This window comes from Rhinolophus hipposideros, assembly GCF_964194185.1.
Source record: "Rhinolophus hipposideros genome assembly, chromosome: X".
Lineage (NCBI taxonomy): Eukaryota > Metazoa > Chordata > Mammalia > Chiroptera > Rhinolophidae > Rhinolophus > Rhinolophus hipposideros.
Window position 1 is genome coordinate 77,400,916 of NC_138046.1, and position 27,176 is coordinate 77,428,091.

General features: G+C 37.0%; 1 protein-coding gene and 1 pseudogene across 2 annotated transcripts in view; one reads left to right on the top strand and one right to left on the bottom strand.

Annotated features, from left to right (window-relative positions):
- Nucleotides 1-2,322: 2,322 nt before the first annotated feature.
- On the top strand, nucleotides 2,323-3,406 carry LOC308494762 (hsc70-interacting protein-like; annotated as a pseudogene). Its single transcript has one exon. The product of its transcript is annotated as a hsc70-interacting protein-like (transcript).
- Nucleotides 3,407-6,133: 2,727 nt separating this feature from the next.
- GPR174 (G protein-coupled receptor 174) overlaps nucleotides 6,134-27,176 on the bottom strand; it is a gene marked incomplete at its 3' end in the record, with an annotated part of 55,601 nt that continues 34,558 nt past the window's right edge. Inside the window, exon 3 of the mRNA XM_081043540.1 lies at nucleotides 6,134-7,688. Within this exon, the coding sequence (XP_080899666.1) occupies nucleotides 6,134-7,135 (1,002 nt within the window). The 5' untranslated portion in view covers nucleotides 7,136-7,688. The remainder of the gene's footprint in view (nucleotides 7,689-27,176) is intronic.

The following is a 27,176-nucleotide window of genomic DNA, read 5'->3' on the forward strand; positions in this document are numbered from 1 at the left end:
AGAACTTAGTCAACAAACAATAGAAGAAATATGGTCTTTGCAAATAATATGGTCTTGGCAAAATCAAATAAGTGGTTAAGGCTGAGGAAATTCTGTTGAATAAATGGTCTATAAAGTTCAAGAAAGTTACAACTCACTACCTACTCCAAAACACACAACACATTCTTTGATAACTGAGGAATAAGTGAGTTAAAATAGCCACATTTACTTGACAGTTTATCTCTCCTCCCCTCAAAAAAAATATGGCAGTGAAGATAGTTAGGCTGGCTTCAGGAAGGCACAGAGGAAGCATACATACCAGGGGTGCCAAAATAATGTATAGAAGTGGACACTTTGGTCAGTGTTGCTCAAGCCATAGTTCACCATAATCAGAAGTGTCTGGACACTGATTGTAACTACTTTGAGCACTTCTTGTAATTGCAGAAGTCAAACGTGACTTATATTCATCTTTTCTTATTGGTATATATTGAATATTACAACTTTAATATAGTTTTTTATTTTCTTAAAATGTGTGTACATTTTTTGGCATCTTCTGTATATGATTTGACGACATTTAAAGTATGGAACAGATCCCATATTTATATCCCATTATTTTCTTCAAGTCTACCAAAACATCAGAAATTTCTCCTTAGGAAAGCCTTTAGCACTTCCTAGGAAAAATCTTTCTGCAGCAGCCCAAATGTGTAATTCCTAATAATACCTGGACTTCCTGAAAGCAATAGGGGTATAGCTGGGATGAGGAGGGAGTTGCTGAAGTGCTAAGTAAATAAATGGATGGATGAATTAATGCCAGAGACAATGGTCCTGATTTCACTTTGTTGTTGCTGTTGTTTGTTTGTTTGTTTGTTTATTTGTTTCAGTAGATCTATTTTGGGAAGAACAGGGGGACAGTAGAGGATGGATTATTTTCCCTGCCAATCGAGAGGAAAAATCAGACTGTCGGTTCTTTACAACCTTTAAGACTAAAGAGAAAACATTTCCCTTGTCACCTTATCTCCTTTTCTAACCACAGATTATACTTTAGAAAATGCAGGGCTTTAAGTCATTCAGATAAACTTGGTCAACAAGTGATGGTGGGGAATAATCTTAATAAGGTATGGATAGTATAGAATTTATCTATAGGAGGAGAGGATGGGGGTGGGGTAGGGTGGGGGAAGTGGCTCATCTTTCCATTTGAGAATGGCATACACCTCTCCAGGGAGAGAAAGAAAGAGTAGAATTTCATAGGACTTTTATCTATGTGTGTAAGAACAAAGATAAAGATCCTCAAGTATATCCGTTTGCTTAAAAATTGATGGCTAAATACACACTGACTTCTGGAGGCAGAAAAGTGCTATGTAATTACAGAGACCATTTTATTAAAATGTATATTATAAATTATAGAAATAAATGAATTCCAAGTGCAACATTTTTACAGTGACTTGGGAGTAAAAACAAAAAGATGAAATAAAAATAAAGTTGCACAAGAGTTTCAATTATGCACACTTTCAGACCAAGTTTGCTTGATTTGTTGTTCCTATGATAGATGGCTCATTTTCGTGGAGTTACAGGTTAAGAGAAATAGCTGCTTAACTATGTGAAAATGAAAACAAAACTTTTGAATATCATAATAATAACAATAATGAGTATCATAATAACACGGAAATCATTCCATATTCAAAATCTCTCTTGTTGGAATAATTATGTGTATATTGTAATCAGAACTCATAACTTTATATAGAAAATGTGAGTTTATTTATCTTGAATTGTACTTTACTTTAGTTAAGTGTGTTTAGTTTTTGCTCCCTGATTTTATTGAACCCAGAGAGTGGTAGATGGGAGGTTTGGATAAAAACTTTTCCAAGGAAAGGAGAAGCTCAGATAGAAGTCTGCTGTCTAGATGGCGACTGCAGCAATACTTCTCCCCTAGTTTAGATTTTTCCATGAAAATCAGGTCCTGAGTTAGAAGGGGAAAATCAAAAAGAAAAAGAAAACAAGTAGAGATCTCAGAAACAGATAACCATGCTTGTGGATACATGTCTTTTAACATCTCCATTATAGTAAGCAATGTAGGTGATCACTTACTATGTGCAATCTGAAAAACAATGCTATAAAACCCACTTTCTTCAAAATACCTTCTCCTCCAGTCTGCTTCAGTGTCTTTAATTCCTCCATTAAAAGTTAGTGATTAGCGAGCCACCCCCTTCCACACTGTCATGCTGAGCTAGTGCCCAGGCCTGGAATCGAGCTGCAGCCTCCTCTGCGCCCGCCGCCTCCCGCCGCCTCCCGCCGCCTCCCGCCGCCTCCCGCCGCCTCCCCGCCGCCTCCCGCCGCCTCCCGACCATGGACCCCCGCAAAGTGAGCGAGCTTCGGGCCTTCGTGAAAATGTGTAAGCAGGACCGGAGCGTTCTGCACACTGAAGAAATGCGCTTCCTGAGGGAGTGGGTGGAGAGCATGGGCGGTAAAATACCACCTGCTATTCATAAAACTAGATCAGAAGAAAATATCAAGGAAGAAAAAGCAGATAGTAAGAAGGCGGAGGAAAACATAAAGACAGATGAACCATCAAGTGAGGAAAGTGATCTAGAAATTGACAATGAAGGTGTGATTGAACCAGACACTGATGCACCTCAAGAAATGGGAGATGAAAATGTAGAGATAACCGAGGAGATGATGGATCAGGCAAATGATAAAAAAGGGGCTGCCATTGATGCCCTAAATGATGGTGACCTACAGAGAGCCATTGACTTGTTCACAGATGCCATCTAGCTGAATCCTCGCTTGGCCATTCTGTATGCGAAGAGAGCCAGTGTCTTCATCAAATTACAGAAGCCAAATGCTGCCATCCGGGACTGTGACAGAGCTATTGAAATAAACCCTGATTCAGCTCAGCCATACAAGTGGCGAGGGAAAGCACAGACTTCTGGGCCATTGGGAAGAATCAGCCCACGATCTTGCCCTTGCATGTCAATTGGATTATGATGACGATGCTAGTGCAATGCTGAAAGAAGTTCAACCAAGGGCTCAGAAAATTGCAGAACATCGGAGAAAGTATGAGCGGAAACGTGAAGAGCGAGAGATCAAAGAAAGAATGGAAAGGGTTAAGAAGGCCCGGGAAGAACATGAGAGAGCCCAGAGGGAGGAAGAAGCCAGAGGACAATCAGGAGCTCAGTATGGCTCTTTTCCAGGTGGCTTTCCTGGAGGAATGCCTGGAATGGGAGGGGGCATGCCTGGAATGGCAGGAATGCCTGGGCTCAGTGAAATTCTTAGTGATCCAGAGGTTCTTGCAGCCATGCAGGATCCAGAAGTTATGGTGGCCTTCCAGGATGTGGCCCAGAACCCGGCAAATATGTCAAAATATCAGAGCAACCCAAAGGTGATGAATCTCATCAGTAAATTGTCGGCCAAATTTGGAGGTCAAGCGTAATGCCCTTCTGACAAATAAAGCCCTTGCTGAAGGAAAAGCAACATAGATCACCCAGTGGATGTCACAATAATACAAACCAGTGTACCTCTGACCTTCTCATGAAGAAAGCTGGGGTGCTTTGAAGAGAATCCGTACCCCTCTGCCCCAGATGCAGCTGTAACATTTTACAGTGCTTTGCCATTGGGTATTTGTTCAGATAATGTTTTCCTACTAGAAATTACAAACTTTAAACACTTTTGAACCTTAAAAATATTTAAAAACAAATTAAAAGAGTATGTAAACCGTACATTTTTCTTTAAAAAAAAAGTTAGTGATTAGCACTTTGAGTTAAGGTTTATCCCTAAGGCCTAGAATTCAGATATCCCTGGGCCAATTAATATTAAGCTAATATTAGTCAATAGTACTTCAGTGTGAGTAAATTGATCAGATTAGTGACTAGAAGAACAAAGGAATAGGACAGAAGACAAAACATACTGATGGGGAGGAGGGGTAGGTAAAGTAAATCACAGCACTGAATACAAACCCAGGTGGACAGGCCTGGGGAGAAGGAGTGGTCTTAGCTAAGCAGCATAAGAATACTGAATACCTATTGTCTCCTCAAATGATGTTAGTGATCTGCAAGGGCTTCAGGGCTGCCTAATAAATAGGCTCTAACTTCAACCAAACATTTCTGTTAAAAGTTCAATAATCTCCTAGAAATATTTCCCTCCCCTTTAAAAAAAAGACATGTTTAAAGTGAAATTAATACATAAATAAAATTGAATCACAGGTCTCCCAAAATGACCCTTAGAAGTGTAATTCATGCTTATGTAGACAATAGTAAACACATATAGTGTAGACAAGACTCTTCCATTACAAGTACCCACAAAATTATTACTAGTGATCCCATTACAACACTAAATTATATTAAAACACAAATCACTTTAAAGCAAAGAGACCAGATATAGTTACAGTTACCCTTTTTAAAAACACAATTTAACACATCAAAATATGTATCTTACAGTGAATAATTAGGAGATAAATAGACATACTATTGCTAGCAGCACAAAGTCAGTCTTCTAATAGGATGTCATTTTAATAACAAAGTACAAGCAAAAGCAACACTTGCCCAGAGAAAACATTAGAAAAATTTCCATTCGTCTTAGATATTAGAATCTATTTTGATTTCACCAGTTTTTCCCCAAAACATATTAGTATCATAATTGTGTGCCTAAAACAACTCCTTTCATCTAATTATGGCGGAATCCTTGGTTTATTTCCACATTCTTTCCAGATTAGAAGTACTATGTGTCTTCATTGTATAGCACACACATTTTAAGTAGATCATTTTTTTAAGTTAGTGCTTTTTGCTAAAATGTATTTCACAGTATTGTAAATATGTAAGACATCATATTTAATTAATATTCATATCCTCAGTCCATTTCTTGAATACCAGTACCAAACAGGTAGCAGACAAAGCATTGTAAGGGGTGTTAAACGCTGCCAAAATTTGTCTTCTGCACTTTTTTAAAAGGTGAAAGAATTGTCTTCTCCAGCTACTGGGAGGTAGGCTTTACAGACCTCAGAACAGTATGACTGGGGCAAAAGTGGACCAGACAAATTACTAAAGACTAGGATCCACATGCCTGGCTGCCTCCAAACCTTACTCTAACTTGTAAATGTAGCTTGACAGCTGCCACCTAACTTAAAATAAGAAATACAATGTGGTGAGGCTTTTAAGAGATGTACCCAACTCTACTTCATCTTTTGCTCTGGTCTAAGCTTAGTGATTAGTTAGTGTACTACTTCTTCCATAGGCTCAGAAAATGCAGTAACCTGTCAGAGTACCTCAAAGTCACTCTGGAAGCATAATGAAAACTCCTTTTACTAGGTAGAGCCATACATCTCCAAATGTGTTCTTTGGACATCGTTTAAGAAAACCAAAATTGTGATTGTCACCTATGTTCTGTCTCCTGGACCTGTAAAGGCAATTTGGGTCACATTGTATGAACTTTGATAACCTATCTGCCCTGGGTAGATTCAATATGGCAGCTTATACATTTGTATCAAGGAATTGTATGTGAATCTGTTTCTTGTTTTTATTTTTAACATACCAAAGGCCTAATTTCAGTTTTTCCTTCTATGAATAGGTGTAACAGATGATGTTTTATATTGACATTGAAATGAAGGGAACAGATATTTAAGTCTTCAAACCCCAGAGTGTAATCACACATGGGAGATAAAAATGGTCCCATGTTTATAACACTTTATTTTCACAGAAAGATATATTGGCCATCCTATTTAAAATACAACCAAAAATATGATGTTGGAATGCAAACTGTGATTACCAATATAAATAGACAACTGCATTGTCTCTAAATACTCAGTGTCCATTGTAACAAAACTAAGTGCTAATGATGACCCCAAGCTAAATGTCTCTGTGCCTTAGATTCACAGATAAAACAGCTGATTCTAGTTGAGGGAATATGTGTATAGGATGTCACTGAAGTTTTATAGTTCAGGTTTTAAAGACTTGGTAACAAATTACTACACAGACATGTCAGCATCAGGGATGGTGGAGTATAACTCCCTAAATAAGTTCTGTTATAAAGATGTTAGGTAACATAGAGCATGACTGAAAAGCTGTGGGTACTTTCTGTAACTTCCCAGTAGCTTGGGGTATTGCAAATGTGTTCTAATAAATTTGCATTTCAGGCCACATCAAGTTTTGTTTTTTGTTTTTTTTATTTAGCGTAATTCAGTTGTCAAGGTAGAAACAATATGGTTGCTCACAAAAGATTTCGCATGGAGTTGGATGCTATCATGCAAATCTTGTCTTGAAAGCCGTCTTCTGAACTCATTGGTGGTGAAATAGTATATAACTGGATCAAGGCAAGAATTCAGACTAGCAAGACACAGGGCAACAGAATGAAATGTCAGAATCACCCTTCTGGCTAGGCAGCTTTTAATTTTGTTGGACTTGACCAGGAAATCTAAAGGAAAACTAAAGTGGTAAGGTGCAAAGCATACTAGGAATACTCCCGCACAGGTTAGAATCATCTTCAAGGCTTTCTTTTTCTCTCCAAGGTCTTGGGTCACAGGATATTTATCTTGCAGTGATAAAACAGCCTTCCAGGTACAATATAGAACTATCAGAAGAGGAGAGACAAACCCGATCAACTCGCCAATGGTCATCATGGCAATAGACTGGGCCAGATTGACATTCCTGGTAGGAAGATCCACAAAACATTTGGTTCTGTTGCCTGGGGTGTCATCACTTGTTCTCAGGAGAGGAAAGAGCAGACAGGCAAGGCAGATGATCAGCCAGCCAGCAATGCTGATGTATAGGTCATATTTCTGTTTGCAGTCATGGAAGCGAAAAGGGTACATGAGGAACCAAAATCGTCGTACACTAATGCAGACCAAGAAGTAGATGCTTGCATACATGTTGACATACTTTAGATAGAAACAGAACATGCATAGGCCAGTCCCAAATGGCCAGTCGTGATTCAAGTAGTAAAAGATTCTCAGTGGCAGGGAGAGAACTTGTAGTAAGTCAGCAATGGCTAAGTTTATCATGAACATCACAGCTCGTTTTGTTTCTTTCATATAGCCATAAAATACCCACAAGGCTAATATGTTCCCTATGAAACCTGGCACAAGAATGACAGTGTATGTCACTGCATAGATAAAATATCGAAAATCTGTATTGTCTCCCTCTGGCCCAGCACATGTGTCATTTGCAGGCATGTTTCTTCCTAAAGAAACTGTCTTTGCCAAATGGTGGTTCAAAACCTAAATTCACAATTAACTGCTCTTTTCAGAGACAGATCATCCATGGGTTATAAAGAATGAGTATAAAATAACCTCCTTTTTACTGCGTCAGTCTGAGCTTCCACACATGATTTTCAAAAAACTGTCTGCATGTTTACTTTGGATTTGTCTACAGTAACTACATGGAAATCTAGTGTGCAAGCACAGATGACAAGCCGTTATATTTTTCTCTTCTTGTTTACAGTGTTATAAGGTCTTCTGAGACATCACAACAGTTGATCCTCTCCCATTTGGATCATGAATATGCCATAAAGCAATTCTTCAAATTCCCATATGTAAAGTCGTCACTTTACAGGTGTTTGGCAGGCTGTTTTTCTTTTTCTTTTCTTTTTGGCTCATGCAGAAGAAAGGTTTGCTTTAGTACTCAGTGGGTCTGCAACTCTTCAGAGATGATCAATGGATAGATCAACTTTTCTGGGACTTTTTCAGTTATACGTTGAAAGCTGAAAACTGGGAAACAAAGGCAGAGCTGCAAGTGAAGAAAAAAAATTATTATCTGGCATTTTTTGCAAAGAAAAAGAAAAGCCTATGTGTAAATAAATCTATTAGTTCGAATGAAAAGGTCTGATGCAAGTGAGGGTGATAATCCACATTTTTGATAAGACACTTTAGAATCACAGGAAAGTATGGCTAGAAGGAGTCTGAGAGGTAATTAAGCCCCTTGCTACTCAAAATGTGATTTTGAACCAGCATTACTTGAGAGATTTGGAAATGCAGAAGAATCTCCTGCCCCACCTGAGACCTCCTGAATCATTATCTGCAGTTTAACAATAACCACAGGTGATAATTATGCATAACAACATTTAAGGGGCTCTGATTTAGAGCATTGCTTCAGAAACTTCACTGATTGTCTGACTCTTCCGGGGGAGTTTTTTTTTTTTTTCTTCTTTTTTTTTAACTGCTTTCCATAGCTTTTTTAGTGTATCCTCCAGAGATTCTAATTTAATACATAAGGCCCATAATTCGTATTTTTGAAAAGCTCCCCATGTGATTCAGATATAGCCAAACCAACTTTTGTCCTTGAGCCATAATTTAGGAGCCACTGATTTGGTCCAAATCCTTCCCAGATGTCTAAGAAGAAATGGGCAATCAGCCTGTCTTTAAATACTTCCATTTATGTGGGTCATTTAGTCACCTCTCAATTATACAAGACAACAGACCATAGCACCAGTCCAGAGAATCAAAATTCCCCAAAAGTTGATTCAGCTGGGTCCATGACCTTTGTTCTGAGGTAAACAAATTTTATCTTAGGGACCTGGATAGTTGCCTCAAGGCTTCTGAAATCCAGGAGGACTTAACTGAATTTAAAGATATGTGGGAAGAATAAAAATGAAATAGGAATTAGGAAACATCCTGTTTTGGATTATCAAATCCATGTGAATTATCAAATCCATGTGGTTGTTGATTCAGCCCCTGAAGGAATTGTTGTTGTTATTGTTTTGACTCAATTGCCTGGAAAGTAAAATACCACTTTTTGTTCAAAAGTATGGTTCTCACTTTAATTAAAAGGCCTGATGAATGATATGAATTATGCATTCAGATTGAAGAAGTTAAAAACTTGTGATTTCTAAGATAAGTAGAGAGATGGGGTTATAAAATACAGAGAAGCACAACTGTAAAGAGCAACATCAATATTGAAAGTGAGGTTAAAGTTATAGGATTTTAAGCTGCCAAACTGAAATATATCTTTGAAATATTTTCTCAGGTCGTGATTTTGATTAGGTGACAGGAATAATTAGGTGTCAGATCAAAAAGTCAAAAGTCCTGGGTTTTGAACTTTCTTTTAACTATTTGTATAAAAGGCATTGCCTACTAATGTCACTGATTACACATTAGAAGTTTACAAATATATAACCAGTCAATGTCTACTGAACATTCATTCACTTCTCTTATCACGGTCAGTGACTCTTAAATCTATATCTCATTTGAGTTATAGCTCTCTTTCCAACTATATTTAAGACCAATTCTTTTGGATGTTTCATCATCACCTCAAATTCATCATAAGTATTAAAATGAACTCAACTTGTATATTTACTTAAAATATGTCATATCTTGTCAAATAATATCATCTCTCTGATAAAAAAATATCCTAATGACTTTTTATCTTAAAGGAAAAATCAAAGTCCTTACAATGGCTTATATCATCCTACATGATCTGACTCTCAGTTACTCCTCTGACCTCACTTCCAGAGATTCTCTCCCTTGAACTCTGCACCAGCACTGTGTCGTTTTTGCTGTTAGGTGAAAAGACCAGGTACACTCCTCCTCAAAGCCTTTGAATTGGCAGTTCCCTGTGCCTAAAATGTTTTAGCCAAGTTATTTTCCTGTTTTATGCCCTCATCCTTTTTCTGATCTTTACCCAAATGTCACCTTTTTTTGAGGCTTTCCCTGATCTTCCTATTTAAAGCACTTCTCCCAGCACTCCCCATCTCCCTTTAGCAATTATTTGATCTATTATCAATCATAACTAATATACTATATATTTTTAGTTATTTATTTTGTTTTTTATATATTTTTCTCTAGTAGGATGTAAAGTTTATAAAAACAGGTATTCTTCTGTGTTTTTTTTTTACTTGCTGTATACCAGAACCAAGGAATGTACAAGACAAAAAGTAAGTGCTCAGTATTTAGTGAATGAAATAATTTCAATAAATAAAAATTATTTGACTATAAAAATAAACATCTCAATTTTTTTTTTTCTCTCAGACTTCAAACCAGATTCTGCTCCAGACTTCTATGTTGCTGTTAAGTTAACCACTATTTTCTCAGGTTATCTCAAACTCTTGGAGACTTTGACTTTTTGAAACTTATTCTCCACTTCCAGACAAGTTCTTATGGGGGTGATAGCATACTATAGGAGAAATAATGCATGTTTGGGTGTCAGAATGACTTGGGTTTAAATTCTTGCTCTTTTAATTAATAGCTGTGTGATTTGGGGTATATTACTAAACCTCTCTGATCCTTGTCTCATTGGTAAAATGAGAATAATCATACCATGTTTCCCAGAAAATAAGACCTAGCCAGACAATCAGCTCTAATGCATCTTTTGGAGCAAAAATTAATATAAGACCTGGTATTATATTTTATATTATATTATATTATATTATTATATTATATTATATGTATTATATTATATTACATTATATTTATTATATTTATTATATTATATTATATTACATTACATTACATTACATTACATTACATTATATTATATTATATTATATTATATTATATTATATTATAAAGACCCAGTCTTATGTAATAGCAAAATAAGACTGGATCTTATATTAATTTTTGCTCCAAAAGACGCATTAGAGTTGATTGTCTGGCTAGGTCTTATTTTTGGGGAAACACGGTAGTATCTAACCTATAGAGTCAGTGTAAGAATTAATTGAGTTGCTGTATGTAATCCATTTAGCATAGTGTCTGGTACATAATAAGTGCTCAATAAACATTAGTTATTATAGCTATTATTATTACAATTTTCTGTAATTGCATTCTTTCTCATAAGTATCAAATTTTAAAACATGGATTGTTTCTACCCTAGTTCAGGCCCTTACTACTTGATTTGTCTCCCTATCCCTTATCTTTTTCTACTACATTCTACATAATGCTGTCACATATATTTTTTTCTAAGATGAGCTCTTTAAAAAGCATTAATGAGAAAAAACGAGAGGACCCAGATAAATAAAATTAGAAATGAAAGAGGAGAAGTGACAATGGACACCACAGAAATACGAATATAAGAAAATATTACAAACAATTATACACCAAAAAATTGGACAACTAAAAGAAATGGATAAATTCCCAGAAGCATACAATCTCCCAAAATTGAATCAAGAAGAAACAGAAAATCTGAACTGAGTGATTACTATTAATGAAATCAAATTGATAATCAAAAAACTACCAACAGGGCCGGCCCAGTGGCTCAGGCGGTCGAAGCTCCATGCTCCTAACTCTGAAGGCTGTCGGTTCAATTCCCACATGGGTAGTGGGCTCTTAACCACAAGGTTGTCAGTTCAACTCCTCGAGTCCCGCAAAGGATGGTGGGCTCAGCCCCCTGCATCTAAGATTGAACATGTTTGGCTCAGTTGGTTGGAGTGTGGGCCCTGAAGCACAAGGTTGCCTCCAAGGGGTGGTGGGCTGTGCCCCCTGCAACTAACAATGTCAACTGGATCTAGAGCTGAGCTGCACCCTCCACAACTAAGATTGAAAGGACAACAACTTGACTTGGAAAAAAGTCCTGGAAGTACACACTGTTCCCCAATAAAGTCCTGTTCCCCTTCCCCAATAAAATCTTTAAAAAACAAACAAACAAACAAAAACTACCAACAAACAAAATTACTGGACAAATTGAATTCATATGTAAATTTTACCAAACATTCAAAGAATTAATACCTATTCTCCTCAAACTATTGCAAAAAATTCAAGAGGAGGGGCGACTCCCAAGTTCATTCTGTATGGCCACAATTACCCTGATTCTAAAACCAGACAAACACATCATAGAAAAAGAACACTATAGGCAGATATCCCTAATGAACATAGATGCAAAAATCCTCAACAAAATATTAGCACACTTAATTCAGCAATACATTTAAAAGATAATACACTATGATCAAGTGGGATTTATTTATTCCTGGGATGTAAGTTTGGTTCACTATCCACAAATCAATTAATGTGTATACCACATAAACAATGAAAGATAAAAAACATACAATCATATAAATAGATGAAGAAAAAGCACTTGACAAAATCCAGCATTCATTTATGATACAAACTCTCAGCAAAGTGGGAATAAAGAAACATATCTCAGAATAATAAAGACCATATATGACAAATGCACAGCTAATATTATACTCAATGGGGAAAAGCTAAAAGCATTCTCCTTAAGACCAGGAATAAGACAAAGATTTTCACTTTCACCACTTTTATGCAACATAGTATTGGAAGTCCTTGCCACAGCAATCAGACAAGAAAAAGAAATAAAAGACATCCAAATTGGAAAGGAAGAAATAAAACTCATTATTTGCAGATGATATCATACTATATATAGGAAGCCCCAAAGATTCCACCAGAAAGCTATTGAACTGATAAATGAATTTAATAAAATAGCAGGATACAAAATTATTATTCAGAAATCAGTTGCATTTCATACACCAATAGTGAATGATCAGAACGTTAAATTAAGAAAACAATCCATTTACAATTGCATTAAAAATAAAATACCCAGGAATAAATTTACCAAGGAGGTAATTGAAAATTTTAAAAACATAAATAAAAAGCATTAATGACTTTCTATTGCCCAATAAATCACAAAGTACATAGTTTGGCAGTCAATGGCTTTCTTAAATACACTGTTATCTACATTTACAGCTTTGTCTCCTACTTTTCCCCTAATACGTCTGGCACTCCAGACACACTGAGCTCCTTAATGTTCAAAAGGAATTTTTTCCACAAACAGTATTTGCAGATAGATATAGATACAAATATACAGATATATAGATATAGATATATAGCATATCAGTCCTATCTATTTGTAAAGGCCTTTCTCAGATTTCCTGTTCTTCATGAAAACTTTTGTGGTGAACTTGAGACTGTTATCCTGGCCCCTTTTAAATGAATCCCCATTTATATCTCTCTTAAAGCACCTAACTTCTTCTTTTTGAAGGTAATTTGTCTCTGTGTCTTACTTAAGGCCCCTGCTTCCCTATAAATTCCACTCTCCAATAACTAAGACCAGAAAATTCTTGAAGTCAGAGTCTGGGTATTATATACATTGATATTCCTTAGAGCACCTAGAGCTATGTATGGAATGTGGTGTGTTCATCCAATGTTTATTCAACAACTATTCATTCAGCATCTACCATTTGCTAGGCACCATGCTTAGTACTGAGGATGTAAGATAGTGTAAAAAGCCACATGATCTCTGTCATCTTGGACCTTACAGTCTACTGAGGAAGAATGATAGTTGTCATAAAATATGAAAAATAAGATCATAGAAAATATATAGTGTACTCTATAAACACAAAAGAGGAGAACAAATTAAAGTATTAAGAACATATTTGCTTAAGAGAAGTGAACTTAAAGTCAAGACTACCGTCATGAAGTCTGTACTTTTCCTGTTGGTCATACCCTTGTTGGCCACATTTTAATGCATTTTCATTAGTATGTGTTAGCTTGTAATTTTGAAATGCTCGTGAATACAGTATCTCCCTTAAGATTCCTATGGTGTCCTCCTGGGAGAAATTATGATGCTTTTCCTTCGTTTATATAACATAATTTTCTAGTAGAATATGTTACTATGGATAATTTGAAAGTTTTTGAAACATGAAAAAAATCCCTAGATGGCTGTGTTATAATGACTATAAACACTTCTTTATCTAAGAGTGGTGGAAACAAAAGATGAAGGAGGCGTTTTTTGAGAGCATAACACTATTTGTTTTGAGATTTTCCTTTATCAGTAAGAATCCATATTGGGTTTCTTTTGCTTTTTAAAAAGTTTTGTTAAATTTATTGGGATGACATTTGTTATTAAAATTGTACAGGTTTAAAGTGTACATTTCTATAATACATCATCTATATAGTGCATTGTGTGTTCACCAAAGTCAGTTCTTCTATCACCATATATTTGATCCCCTTTTTCCTCTTCTACCCCCCCCCCACATCCTCTCTTACCCTCTGATAATCATTAAACTGTTGTCTATGTCTATGAGGGTTTTTTTTTTTTTTGGTGGCCTTGTTTGTTTGTTTCTTTCAGTTTTATGTCTCACATATGAGCGAAGTCATATGGTTCTCAACTTTTTCTGTCTGACTGATTTTGCTTGGCATGATAATCTCAAAATCCATCCAGGTTTTCATAAATGGCAGTATTTCAAGAAAGAATCCATATTGTAATACACGGGAACAGACACCACTTTTGAATAAGATATTTATTTGAAGGGAAATGTCAGACACCTTGAGCAATTTTTATCTTGCTTCAAGATCCTGTTCTTTAATTTTACTTACCTGGCAAATAGAAAAAAGAAGAGAAAAAATAAAATTGATGGCCTGCTGAATTTAGCCTTATTTCCATCAATCTACAGGTAAAAACTGTTTCATGTGGAGTTTTCCCACGGAGATTTTATTTTTATTTATAAATAGGTATTTGTCCAAACTTAAAGCTTCATTAAATTTTACTCTTGATGTGGTTGAAGACTGTTTTCTAGCAGTGCTTGTCTTTGGTTGCTTATCCAGAAAAAACCTGGTTCAAGTGAGGATCAGGTGTACCTTCCGTGTCATTTTACTAAGACTACCTCTGAGCATGACATTGTTATCTATAAAGATGTCATACTTTCACCTATAAAATGTGTTTCTGGGGTGGCCAGTTAGCTCAGTTGGTTATAATGTGGTGCTAATAACACCAAGGTTGCCAGTTCGAATCCCACATGGGCCACTGTAAGGTGTGCCCTCCTTTAAAAAAAATGTGTTTTTGTATTTCAATAAAGGAAAGTGAATTACGAAAATTACTAGATCAGCGACATGATCAAAATGGCGGCATGAGGTGAGCCTCAGTAAATCTCCCCTAGAATTTACAACTAATCAAACAACTATAACTCCACAAAGGACACCCTGCACAGTAGACAGGCAAGACAAAGAGGCCCATTACAGAATGAACCTAAAGGTGGGCGAATGGCGTGAGTGGGGGAGGAGGGATGGGAGAAGTGTGGAGACAGAGTCCAGAGGGCGCAGAACACAGAACTAGCTCAGTGCTCCCAGTTCGCTGCATCCCAAAAGTACCACAGCTGTGGGAGAGGGAAAAACTCGGACTGCTAAGGATCCGTTTAAGGCCCACAGGGCTGAGGACACAGCATATAATATAGTTGAACCCACCACTCCGGGCAGAGACCACGGAGAAAAGACTGACGGAAGAAGGCTGAAAACGGTGGTTTAAGCCCTCACTGCTGAGCGGAGAATGGAAGCCTTAGGCATTGAGATTAGCCGCTGCATCCCAACCCTCCCAGAGCTCACCCCGACCCCACCTGCCCGGTGCTAGAAGCTGAAAAGTAGCAGTGTAAGATCAAAAGAACAGCATATTTGCTATTCCGAGAAATGTGGACCACAGACACAGATTTGCAGTGCAACAAGTTCTGGCAAAGGGGAGGGAGCTGTGGCAGCAGGACCAGCTGTGGCGGTGGTCTCCGCCATTGCTCTGGGTCACCTCTCACGACTCACCCCACCGCTAGCCACACCTATTTGGAAAGATCCCTGCAGGAGTAAACAGAACTGCTGAAACATATGGGCTCTGAATCTGGTACAGGAAGAGATTTGGAACTTCAGAAGCTCTCCACGTACCCACACAGACACTGTGCCCTGTGACCCAGGGGAACTATTAACAGAGGAGAAGAACATCTCCCAGGGAATCCCCCCATTGTGTGAGAAGCTGGACTACTGCAGAGAAAATATAGCATTACCGTGTGAGAGAGAAAAAAAGGCTGCAGTCGGAGAGAAAATAAAAACATTCTACCAACAAGTACTGGAAAACAAAGAAAGACAGCTTCCTATCAACCTGTTGCAGAAGCCACTCCTGTAGATGTCTAGGAAGAGAAATAATAAATCAGTAATTGACATGAATAGCAAAGGCAACAAGACAGCTCAGAAAGAAAGTAAAAAGTCTCCAGAAAAAGAACTTAAACATATGGAAATATGGGACTTAAATGACAGAAAAATCAACATTGCAGTTGTGAAAAAACTCAAAGAGATGCAAGAAAACACAGAAAGGCAACATAATGAACTCAGAAACACAATCAAAGAACATCATGAGCATTTTTAAAAAGAGATTGGAATTTTAAAAGAGAACCAAAAAGAATTCTGGAGATTAAGAACTCAATAGAAGAAATTAAGAATGGAATAACCAGCTTAGGTAGTAGAGTTGACCAGATGGATTAAAGAATCAGTGACATCGATGATAGAAACCTGGAAATTACACAGATGGAAGAAGAAAGAGACTTGAGATTTAAAGAAATGAAAGAACTCTACAGGAACTTTCTGACTCCATCAGAAAGAGCAATATAAGAATAATGCGCATATCAGAAGGAAAAGAAGAGAGAAGGGAACAGAGAATATATTCAAACAAATTGTCGATGAGAACTTTGCAAACTTCTGGACAGAACAGGATCCTTGAATCCAAGAAACAACTAGAATACCTAATTACCTCAACTACAACAGGCCTTCCCCAAGGCACATTGCATTGAAGCTGTCTAAAATCAACAAGAAAGAAAGAATCCTCAAGGCAGCCAGGGAAAAGAAGACGGTAACACAAAGGAAACCCATTAGATAATCATCGGTTTTTTCAGCAGAAACTCTACAAGCCAGGAGATAGTGGAACTACACACATACTATTGAAAGAGAGAAACTATGAGCGAAGAATAATATATCCAGCAAACATATACTTTCGTTATGAAAAAGGAATAAAGACCTTTCCAGACATACAGAAGCTGAGGGAATTTTCTAATACATGACCTGCACTACAAGAAACAAAAAGGAGGCTATTCGAGTACCATTAACAGAGACACGATTTGTGGCAATCAAACCTAAAAAGAGGGAGAGTAAAGCCCTGAACCAGAGTGTGGGAATGGAGAAAGTAAGCGTGCTGAAGAAAATGCAATACTCTAAATAACAATCTTTCTTTTACATAAATCTAAGGGAAACCACTCAAAAGAAATCCAGAACTGAAATATATACTGTAATAAAAGAAGAAACAAAGGGAAACATTATAGAATACCACCACACAGAAATAATAGACAACAACAAAAAGGCAAAGAAACAATGGAGACACACCCTTACCAGAAAACTAAACATAGAATGACAGGGAATCCTCACATATCAATAATCACCCTAAATGTAAATGGACTGAACTCACCAATAAAAAGGCACAGAGTAGCAGATTGAATCAAAACACTAAACCCACTCATATACTGCCTCCAAGATATACATCTCAGCTACAAAGACAAGCATAGACTCAAAGTGAAAGGGTAGAAATTGACACTCCAAGCAAATCGTAACCAGAGAAAATCAGGTGTAGCCATACTGATATGAGATGAAACAGACTTTAGGGTGAAAAAGGTAACATGAGACAAAGATGGACATTTCATAATGGTAAAGGGGACTATACAACAAGAAGACATACCAGTCATTAATATTTATGCCCCCAATCTGGGAGCACCAAATTATACCAAGCAACTACTAACAGAATTAAAGGGAAAAATTGACCAAAACACAATTATACTAGGGGACTTAAATACATCATTGACAGATATGGATAGATCATCCAAACAGAAAACAAATAACGAAATAGCAGCCCTAAATGACACATTAGATGAAATAGACATAACTGACATACATATATGGAGCATTTCATCATAAAACATCAGACTATACATTTTTTTCCTAGTGTAGATGGAACATTCTCAAGAATAGACCACATATTGGGACACAAAATCAGCCTCAGCAAATTTAAGAAGATTGAAATCATATCCAACATATTCTCTGATCACCAGGCTTTGAAATTCGATATCAACTGCAAAAAGAAAGCCGGAAAATAACCTCAAATACCTGGAGATTAAACAACATACTCTTAAAGAACGACAGGGTTAAAAAAGAAATTAGAGGAGAGATCAAATGATACATGGAAACAAATGACATTGAAAACACAGACTACCAAAATTTTGGTAATGCAGCAGAGCAGTTTTAAGAGGGAAATTTACATTATTTCAGGCCAAACTCAAGAAACAAAAAAAATCGAAAATAAATAACCTCACGTTACACATTCAAGAACCAAAAAAAGAAGAAAAAATGAAACCCAAGGTCAGCATAAGAAAAAATATAACAAAAATCAGAGCAGAACTAAATGAAATAGAGAACAAAATGACAATAGAAAAAGTTAATGTGACAAAGAGCTGGTTCTTTGAAAAGATTAACAAAATCGAGAAACCCTTGGCTAGGCTCAATAAGATAAAAAGAGAGAAGACACTAATTAACAAAATCAGAACTAAAAACGGGGAAGTTATCATGGACACCTCAGAAATACAAAGGATCATCCAAGAATACTATGAAGGACTATATGCCACCAAATTAAATAACCTAGAAGAAATGGACAAGTTAGAAATATATAGCCTTCCTAGGCTGAACCACGAAAAACAGGAAAGTCTAAACAGACCAATCACCAGTAACAAAATTGAATCAGTCATCCAAAACCTTCCTAAAAGCAAAAATCCAGGACCAGATGGGTTCACTAGTGAATTCCACCGAACCTTCAAAGAGGATCTAATACCAATCCTGCTCAAACTCTTCCAGAAAATTGAAGGACACACAGTACTCCCTAACTCATTTTATGAGACCAACATTATCCAGATAGAAAACATAGTAAGGAGAACACAAAAATAGAATACTGCACACCAATATCTCTGATGAATACAGATGCAAAATCCAAAACAAAATTCTAGCAAATAGAATACAACAATGCAGTAAAAAGATTACTCATAATGAACAAGTGGGGTTCAACCCCTGGGTACAACAATGGTTCAACGTCTGCAAATCCATCAATGTGATACACCACATCAACAATAAAGGACAAAAATCATATGGTTATATCAATTGATGCGGAGAAAGCATTTCACAAGATACAACATCCATTTATGATTAAAACAGTTAATAAAATAGGTATAGAAGGAAAATACCTTAACATAATAAAGGCCATATATGACAAACTCTCAGCTAATCTCATAATTAATGATGAAAACTGAAGCACTTTGTTCTAAGTTCAGGAACACAACAGGGCTGTCCCCTATGACCGCTGTTTTTCAACAAGTGTTGGAAGTCCTTGCCAGAGCAATCAGGCAAGAGAAAGAAATAAAAGGCATCCAAATTGGGAATGAAGAAGTTAAATTATCACTCTTTGCAGATGCCATGATGCTATATATAGAAAACCCTAAAGGCTCCACCAAAAATCTATTAGTAACTATCAACGAATACAGTAAAGTTGCTGGCTACAAGATCAATGTACAAAAGTCCATTGCATTCCTATATACTATCAATAAAATCTCAGAAAAAGAAATAAAATAAAAAAAACAGTTCCTTTTACAATTGCAGCAAAAAGAATAAAATACCTAGGAATAAACTTACCAAGGATGTGAAAGACCTATATGATGAATACTATAAGATATTTTTAAAAAAAATTGAAGAAGACACAAAGAAATGGAAAGACATTCCATGCTCATGGATTGGAAGAATCAACATAGTTAAAATGGCCATATTACCCAAAATAATGTACAGATTTAATGCAAAACCCATCAAAATCCCAATGGCAATTTTTAAAGAAATAGGACAAAAAATCAGATTTGTTTGGAACCACAAAGACCCTGAGAAGCCAAAGCATTCTTTAAAAAATAGAAAGATGCTGGAGGTATCACACTCCCTGGCTTTAGCTTGTACTGCAGGGCTTTAATAATCAAAACAGCATGGTATTGGCATAAAAAAAGACACATAGACCAATGGAATAGAATTGAGAATCCAGAAATAAAACCACATAAATACGGACAGACAACTTTTGACAAAGAAGCCAAAAACGTACAATGGAGAAAAGACAGCCTCTTCAATAAATGGTGCTGGCAGAATTGGATAGCCTCGTGCAAAAGAATGAAACTAGACTGCTATCTGTCACCATACACCAAAATTAATTCAAAGCGGATCAAAGACTTAAGCATAAGACCTGACACAATAAACTGCATAGAAGAAAACAGGTACTAAACTTATGGACCTTGGGTTCAAAGAGTATTTTATGAATTTGACTCCAAAGGCAATGGAAGTAAAAGCTAAAATAAACGAATGGGACTATATGAAACTTAAAAAGTTTCTGCACAACAGAAGAAACCATCAACAAAATAAGGAAGCAACCAACTTAATGGGAGAAGATTTTTGCAAACAGTGCCTCAGATAAGGATCTAATATCCAAAATATACAAGGAACTCATTCAACTCAACAACAAAAAAACAAACAATCCAACTGAAAAATGTGCAGAGGACCTGAAGAGGACATACAAATTGCAAATAAACATATGAAAGAATGCTCAACATCACTAATCATCAGAGAAATGCAAATAAAAACCACAAAGAGATATCACCTCACCCCAGTCAGAATGGCTATCATCAACAAACAAATAATAAGTGTTAGAGAGGCTGTGGAGAAAAAGGAACCCTGATGCACTGTTGGTGGGAAAGCAGACTGGTGCAGCCGCTATGGAAGGCAATGTGGAGGTTCCTCAAAAAAATACGAATAGAATTACCATATGACCCAGCAATCCTTCTTTTGGGAATCTTCTCTAAAAATCTGAAAACAATTTTCCATAAATACACGTGTTCATTGAAGCTTTGTTTACGGTGGCCAATACATGGAAACAATTAAAATATCCTTTGGTAGATGAATGGATAAAGAAGTTGGATATATATATGCAATGGAATACTATTCGGCGGTAAGAAAAGATGATATAGGAACATTTGTGAGAACATGGATGAATCTTGAGAGTATAATGCTAAGCGAAATAAGTCAGACAGAAAAAGCAGAGAACCATATGATTTCACTTATATGTGATATGTAAACCAAAAACAACAAAAGAAGAAGACAAACAAATGAGAAACAAAAACTCATAGACACAGACAATAGTTAGTGGTTACCAGAGGGTAAGCGGGTTGGGGGGGTGGGATTTGAGGGTAAGGGGATCAAATATATGGTGGTGGAAGGAGAACTAACTCTGTGTATTGAAAACACAATGGGAATTATAGATGATGTAGTACTGAATTTTACATCTGAAATCTATGTAGTTTTACTAACAATTGTCACCCCAATAAATTAAAAAAAATACTAGATCATTCATTAGAGAAATGCAAGTACAGACTACAATGAGATACCACCTCACTCCAGTCAGAATGTCTATCATCAGTAAATCAACAAACAAGAAGTGCTGGTAAGGTTGTGGAGAAAAGTGAACCCTCCTGTACTGTTAATGGGATTGCAGATTGGTGCAGCCACTATTGAAATCAGTATGGAGGTGTCTCAGAAAACTGGAAACGGAACTACCTTATGACCCAGCAATTCCAGTCTTAGGCATCTATCCAGAGAAATCCAAAATGCTAATTCAAAAAAATATATGCATCTCTGTTTTTATTGCAGCACTATTCACAATAGCCAAGACATGGAAACAACCGACATGCCTATTAGTAAACGACTGGATTAAGAAACTGTGGTACATTTATACAATGGAGTATTGCTCTGCCATAAAGAAGAATGAAATCTTACCATTTGCAATGATAAGGATGGACCTAGAGAACATTATACTAAGTGAAATAAGTCATTCGGAGAAAGGAAAATACCATATGATCTCACTTATATGTGGAATCTTAAAAATAGTAAAAATGAGCAAACTAATTAGAAAGTCTCAGACATATAGAGGAAAAACTGAGGATTGCTAGATGGGAGGTGGGTGGGGATGAGGGAGAAGGTCAGGGGATTAGAAAGCACAATCGGTAACCACAAGATTGCCATGGGGATACAAAAGACAGTTTGGGGAATATATCAATAATGTTGTAAAGATTTTGTAGGGTATCTGATGGGCACTTGTCTTATTAGGGAGACCACTTCATGGACAGTGTAGATGCCTGACCACTGCAGTGTACACCTAAAGCTGAAACTGAATAATACTGAATGTCAACTATAATTTAATATATATATACACACACATACACACACGCTCGCGCACACACACACACACACAGGATGTGAAGTACAGCATACGGAAAGAGTCAATGAACTTGTAGTAGCTGAATACAATGTCAGAGGGGTAGTAGATTGGGGGAGAGGGTTATCACTTTGAGAAGAGTGTAAGTGTCTAACTATTACATTGTTGTGTACACCTGAAACTAATTAAAAAAAAAAAGCTAGGAGAGAAAACTTATACCTGGCATATAATAGGTGGTCAATGATTTTTTAATTGTAAAAAAAAAATTCTAGATAATTAAATGACTTTATTTCAAATGGTGGTCATTGTGAAACATGAGTGGCAAGTAGAGATTGTATTTTGGGATACAGAGCCCTGCCGAGCAACCATCCAATCACAGGTCCTAGACAACCACTTGGTCAAACACCAACTTTATTTTAGAGTTCTAGTTAGAAAAATATTTTAGTAAGCCAAGAAAAAGTAGACCTAGTAGTGCAAGTGACTGCAAATCATGTGGGGCTGAACAAGGTGTGTACATGTGTATGGAGGGGCAATTGTACCGTTATGATACATGAGTAATCACAAATATTGGCTAGAAGACAGCTGGACAATTTCTTCCTGACTATGATCAGCAGACAGAGAAAATCTCAAAACCTCTTTTTCACTTTTGAAAATCTTCAGTAAAATAGCTTACAGTCTTCCCAGGAAACCTGGCCAGCAACTGCATCTAGGTAAAGAGCTGACTATAGTACAGTAATAAAATACTAGAGAAAGTCTTTGCCTGTTTAATTCTCCTAGGGAATTCACCAGTTCCAACCTACTGAATGTTCCATCACATTTATTTATTTGTTTTTTGTTTTTTGTTTGTTTGTTTATTTATTTATTTTAAAGGAGGGTGTTCTGCCTGGATACCACATCCAATCAGGCTCCCAAATTCTCTTATTTTTGACACCTTCTATGATTTCCCTATAGGCCAACTTCATGAAGGAACAAAATACCTATATGGGGACAAAGAATGCAGTTATTGTGAGCAGAGCCATTTTTCCAGGAAGTTCTTTTACTTAGCTGAGTCTAAATGTCTCTGCAGACATCTGAAGACTATTTTCTTTTGAACAGTAGTGTATTTTGTTCCTCTGCTCTCAGTAGTATTCTTAAGTACTTAGAGACAGTAAGATGGTCATCATTCAACCTCACATCACCAGTGAAAAAGGCCCAGTCACACTTCCTTTCCTTGGACATCCTAGTTTGTAACCATTTCATATCCTGGAGACCAGGTCACACCAAACTGGTATTGATTGGGGATGGGTGACCCCAGAGGCTAATGAAATCTGTACTGATAATTAGCAAGTACTTTAGTCACTATCCACTTCCTTGCTCCTACCATTCATTTAAAAAATGTTAGTCAGTTTGTTCTTTCACAGCTTCCAACTCTTGCAGTATGGCTCTTATCCACATGATTTATAGGTTTTTATTTTTATTATTTCCCTTTTTGTTAAGAAGGGCTTCTCAAAACGTGGTCCCTGGACTAGCCAGAGTGCATGTTAAATGAATATTCCCAGATGGACTAAATCTTAAGTACCAAAGGATGGAACCAAGGTATCTACATTTTAACAATCTTCCTAGAGAACCAAATTAGAGAATCTTCAAATATGAAGACTTCCTTGAGACATAAAGGGCAGTACTAATATGAATTCAGTAATTTTGTTAAACTCCATAGTCAAATTAAGTCCTTGCAGGCATTCACTATGCTTTCCTATCTCCATTGCCTCTGTTCTTGATTTTCCCTCTGCTTAAAATGTTCTATCCCATCTTTACCTATTGAAATCCTGCCTATTCTCCAAGGCCACTATAAACAAAAATCTGACCTTCTTCATGAAGCCTTTAATTATCCTCTGCTTAGTTATGATCATACCTATCGGTGAACTCCCATTGTACTATCTTTGTATTAGAAGTATGCTTCCTTCTTATCCATTCCACAGAATTCTGAGCTCCTTACCAACAAAGACCATGTTATATGTTTTATTGACTTATAATCTTCCACCACTAAAGTGTCCAGCTTCTTTTCATATAGTAACAACTCTATTAGATTCAAATAAGTTTATTGAACATCTAGATCAGAGCTTAATATAATGGAAAGATCCCTTTATGTCTCATATATGCTATGTTCTTTGGTTAGCATTTTGTCTATAGCTCCATTTTGTTGACTATTATTTAAATTGTGATTCATATTGGATTTCAAACCTTTATGTACACATGGTTAAATCCTAGAGAAAATACTAAATCACTTTTGATAGTTGCTATAAAACACTGAGCATAGTTTAGAATTAAATGTAGCCAAATATCTGGCTAATAGTATCTACTGTTTTTAACACTCTGGGTATGTGTGTCCTAACTTTCTATTTAAAACACAAGTCAGCATTTTACAGAGTTCCATTTTACATATTAAATTTCAAATGTTTTCACTTTGTAGAAGTGATGAGAAGATCACAAGGTATACTACAGTGGGAAAATGGCACAAAGTATTTCCTGTTCTCAGTGCTGACATGGCTGTGGGGATTTTCCTCACCTCTTCTGAATGTTCACCTTGTGTCTCAGACCAGACATGAACACTGGAAAAGAAAAGTTTTTTTTTTTTTTTTTAAGGAAAGTTATAAGCTTCCAAGCTTACATAAAATAAACTAAGGTCCAAGATAATCAGATCCTTCTGGCCCTTTTCACTGTTTTGCAGTCCTTTTCTTGCATTTTTTTCTTTGAGCATGTGCCCTACACACTTCCTCATTGGATTAATAGGATGCAAAAGTGGAGCTATAAACCAAACTTATGGGGTCTAGTAAAAAGAGTAAGAGTGGTTTGGAAAATTACACCAGTCTCCAGGGCCTTTCCCCAGTGTTGGCCTTGACTTGGGGTATAGGTAGCTACCGAATGTGATAAAATTTCAAGAATTGCAAAAAAAAAAAAAACTCCTTGAAGAAAAAAGAAAGAAAGAAATCCCTTCCCAGTTATTGGCTGGGGTCCAAACACCTCTTTCTTAGGTATAAGCCTTTTGCTTTATAAAGTGAGTTTAGGCATGGAATGCCAGACTCCCACATTTAAGGATGGAGTCCAGGAAGTTAAACATGGCAAATTTTCCTGGGGGATATCACTACCCCACACAAACAGAATTTCTGGATTACGTGCAAGAGATCACAGAGTTTTTGCACACTTTGCCTTTCAGCTCAGTTAGTGTATTAGCTTTTTCCAGTCTTCGTGCTTAATAGTTCAAGCCCCACACCACATAGTTACTTGTATTTTACTTATATATTTGGGCCATTTTCTCCACGCTGTATTATCAAAATATATAACATTTGGTTTCAAAGAGCAAAATATTAATATAGAAACGTCTCAGCAGACGCTAGAGCTGCAGAAACGGAATACATAATTCTGATGGAAAATTATTTAAAATTTAAGATTTTAGAGGAGACGTCATCAGAACAGCAGCATGAGGTGAGCCTCTGGAAATCCCCCCTGGAATTTACAACAAATTGAATCCACAAAGGACTCCCTGCTTAGCAGACAGGCAGGATGAAGAGTCTCACTACTGAATTCACATAAAGGGGTGCAAATTGCGTGAGCAGGGGAGGAAGGAACGGAGAAGTGCGGAGACGGATCTTCGCAGGCGCAGTACACAGACCTAGCTCAGTGCTCGAAGATGGCTGCATCCCGGAACTACAGAAACTGTGGGAGAGGGAAGAACTCGGACTCCTAGAGCTCCGTTTCTGGCCCACAGGGCTGAGGGGACAGCATATAACATAGTTGAACCCAATGCTCAGGGCAGAGACCTCAGAGCAAAGACTGAGGGAAGAAGGCTGAAAATGGTGGTTTAACACCTCACTGCATCAGAGAACACAAGCCGTAAGCACTGAGACTAACCACCCACTCCATACCTTACCAGAGCTCAACCCGCCCCCACCTGCCAGTGCTAGAAGCAGAACAGTAGCAGTGTCAGATCAAAAGAACAGAGTATTTGCTGTTCTGAGAACTGTGGTCCAAACACACAGATTCACAGCCCAACTAGTTCCAGCAAAGAGGAGGGAGCTTTGGAAGCAGGCCTGGCTGTGGTGCTGGTCGCCGCCATTCTCTGGGCCACCTCTCACAACTCACCCCACCCCAATCCCCAACTATGTGGTCTGATACCTGCAGGGGAAACAGAACTGCTGAAACACATGGGCTCTGAATCTGGTGCAGGAAGAACTTTGAAAATTCAAAAGCTCTCCGCATCCTCAAGGGACGCAGTGCCCTATAACCCAGGCGAACACTTAAAAGAGGAGAAGCCCACCTTCCAGGGAATCCCCCAACTGAATCCCCCTGCTGTGTGAGAAGCTGGAATAGTGCAGAGAAAACATAACACTACAGTGTGAGAGAGAAAAAAAGGCTGCAGTCGGAGAAAATTAAACAGCCTACAAACACGTGCTGGAAAACAAAAGAAAGACCCCTTCTTATCATCCTGTTAGAGAAGCCACTCTGGTAGATGTCTAGGAAGAGAAATAATAAAGCATTCATTGCCATGAATAACCAAGACAACAAGAGAGCTCAGAAAGAAAGTGAAAAGTCTCCAGAAAAGGAACATAAATATATGGAAATATGTAACTTAAATGATAGAGAATTCAAGATTGCAGTTCTGAAAAAACTCAACAAGATGCAAGAAAACACAGAAAGGCAATTTAATGAACTCAAAAATGCAATCAAAGAAAAACAGGAGCATTTTACGAAAGAGATTGGAATTTTTAAAAAGAATCAAATAGAATTTCTGAAGATGAAGAATTCCATAGAAGAAATGAAGAATAAAAGATCCAGGTTAGGTAGTAGATTGACCAGATGTAGGGAAGAATCAGTGACATCAAAGATAGAAACCTACAACTGACATGCTTGGAAGATGAAAGAAACTTGAGACTTAAAAGAAATGAAAGACTTCTACAAAAACGTTATGACTCCAACAGAAAGAGCACTATAAGAATAATGGTCATGCCAGATGAAGAAGAAAGAAAGAAGGGAACAGAGAGTATATTCAAACAAATAATCAATGAGAACTTCCCAAACTTGTAGAAAGAACTGGATCCTAGAATCCAAGAAGAAAATAAAACACCTAATTACCTCAACCCCAAGAGGCCTTCTTCAAGGCACATTGTACTGAAGCTGTCTAATCAATGACAAAGAAAGAATCCTCAAGGTAGT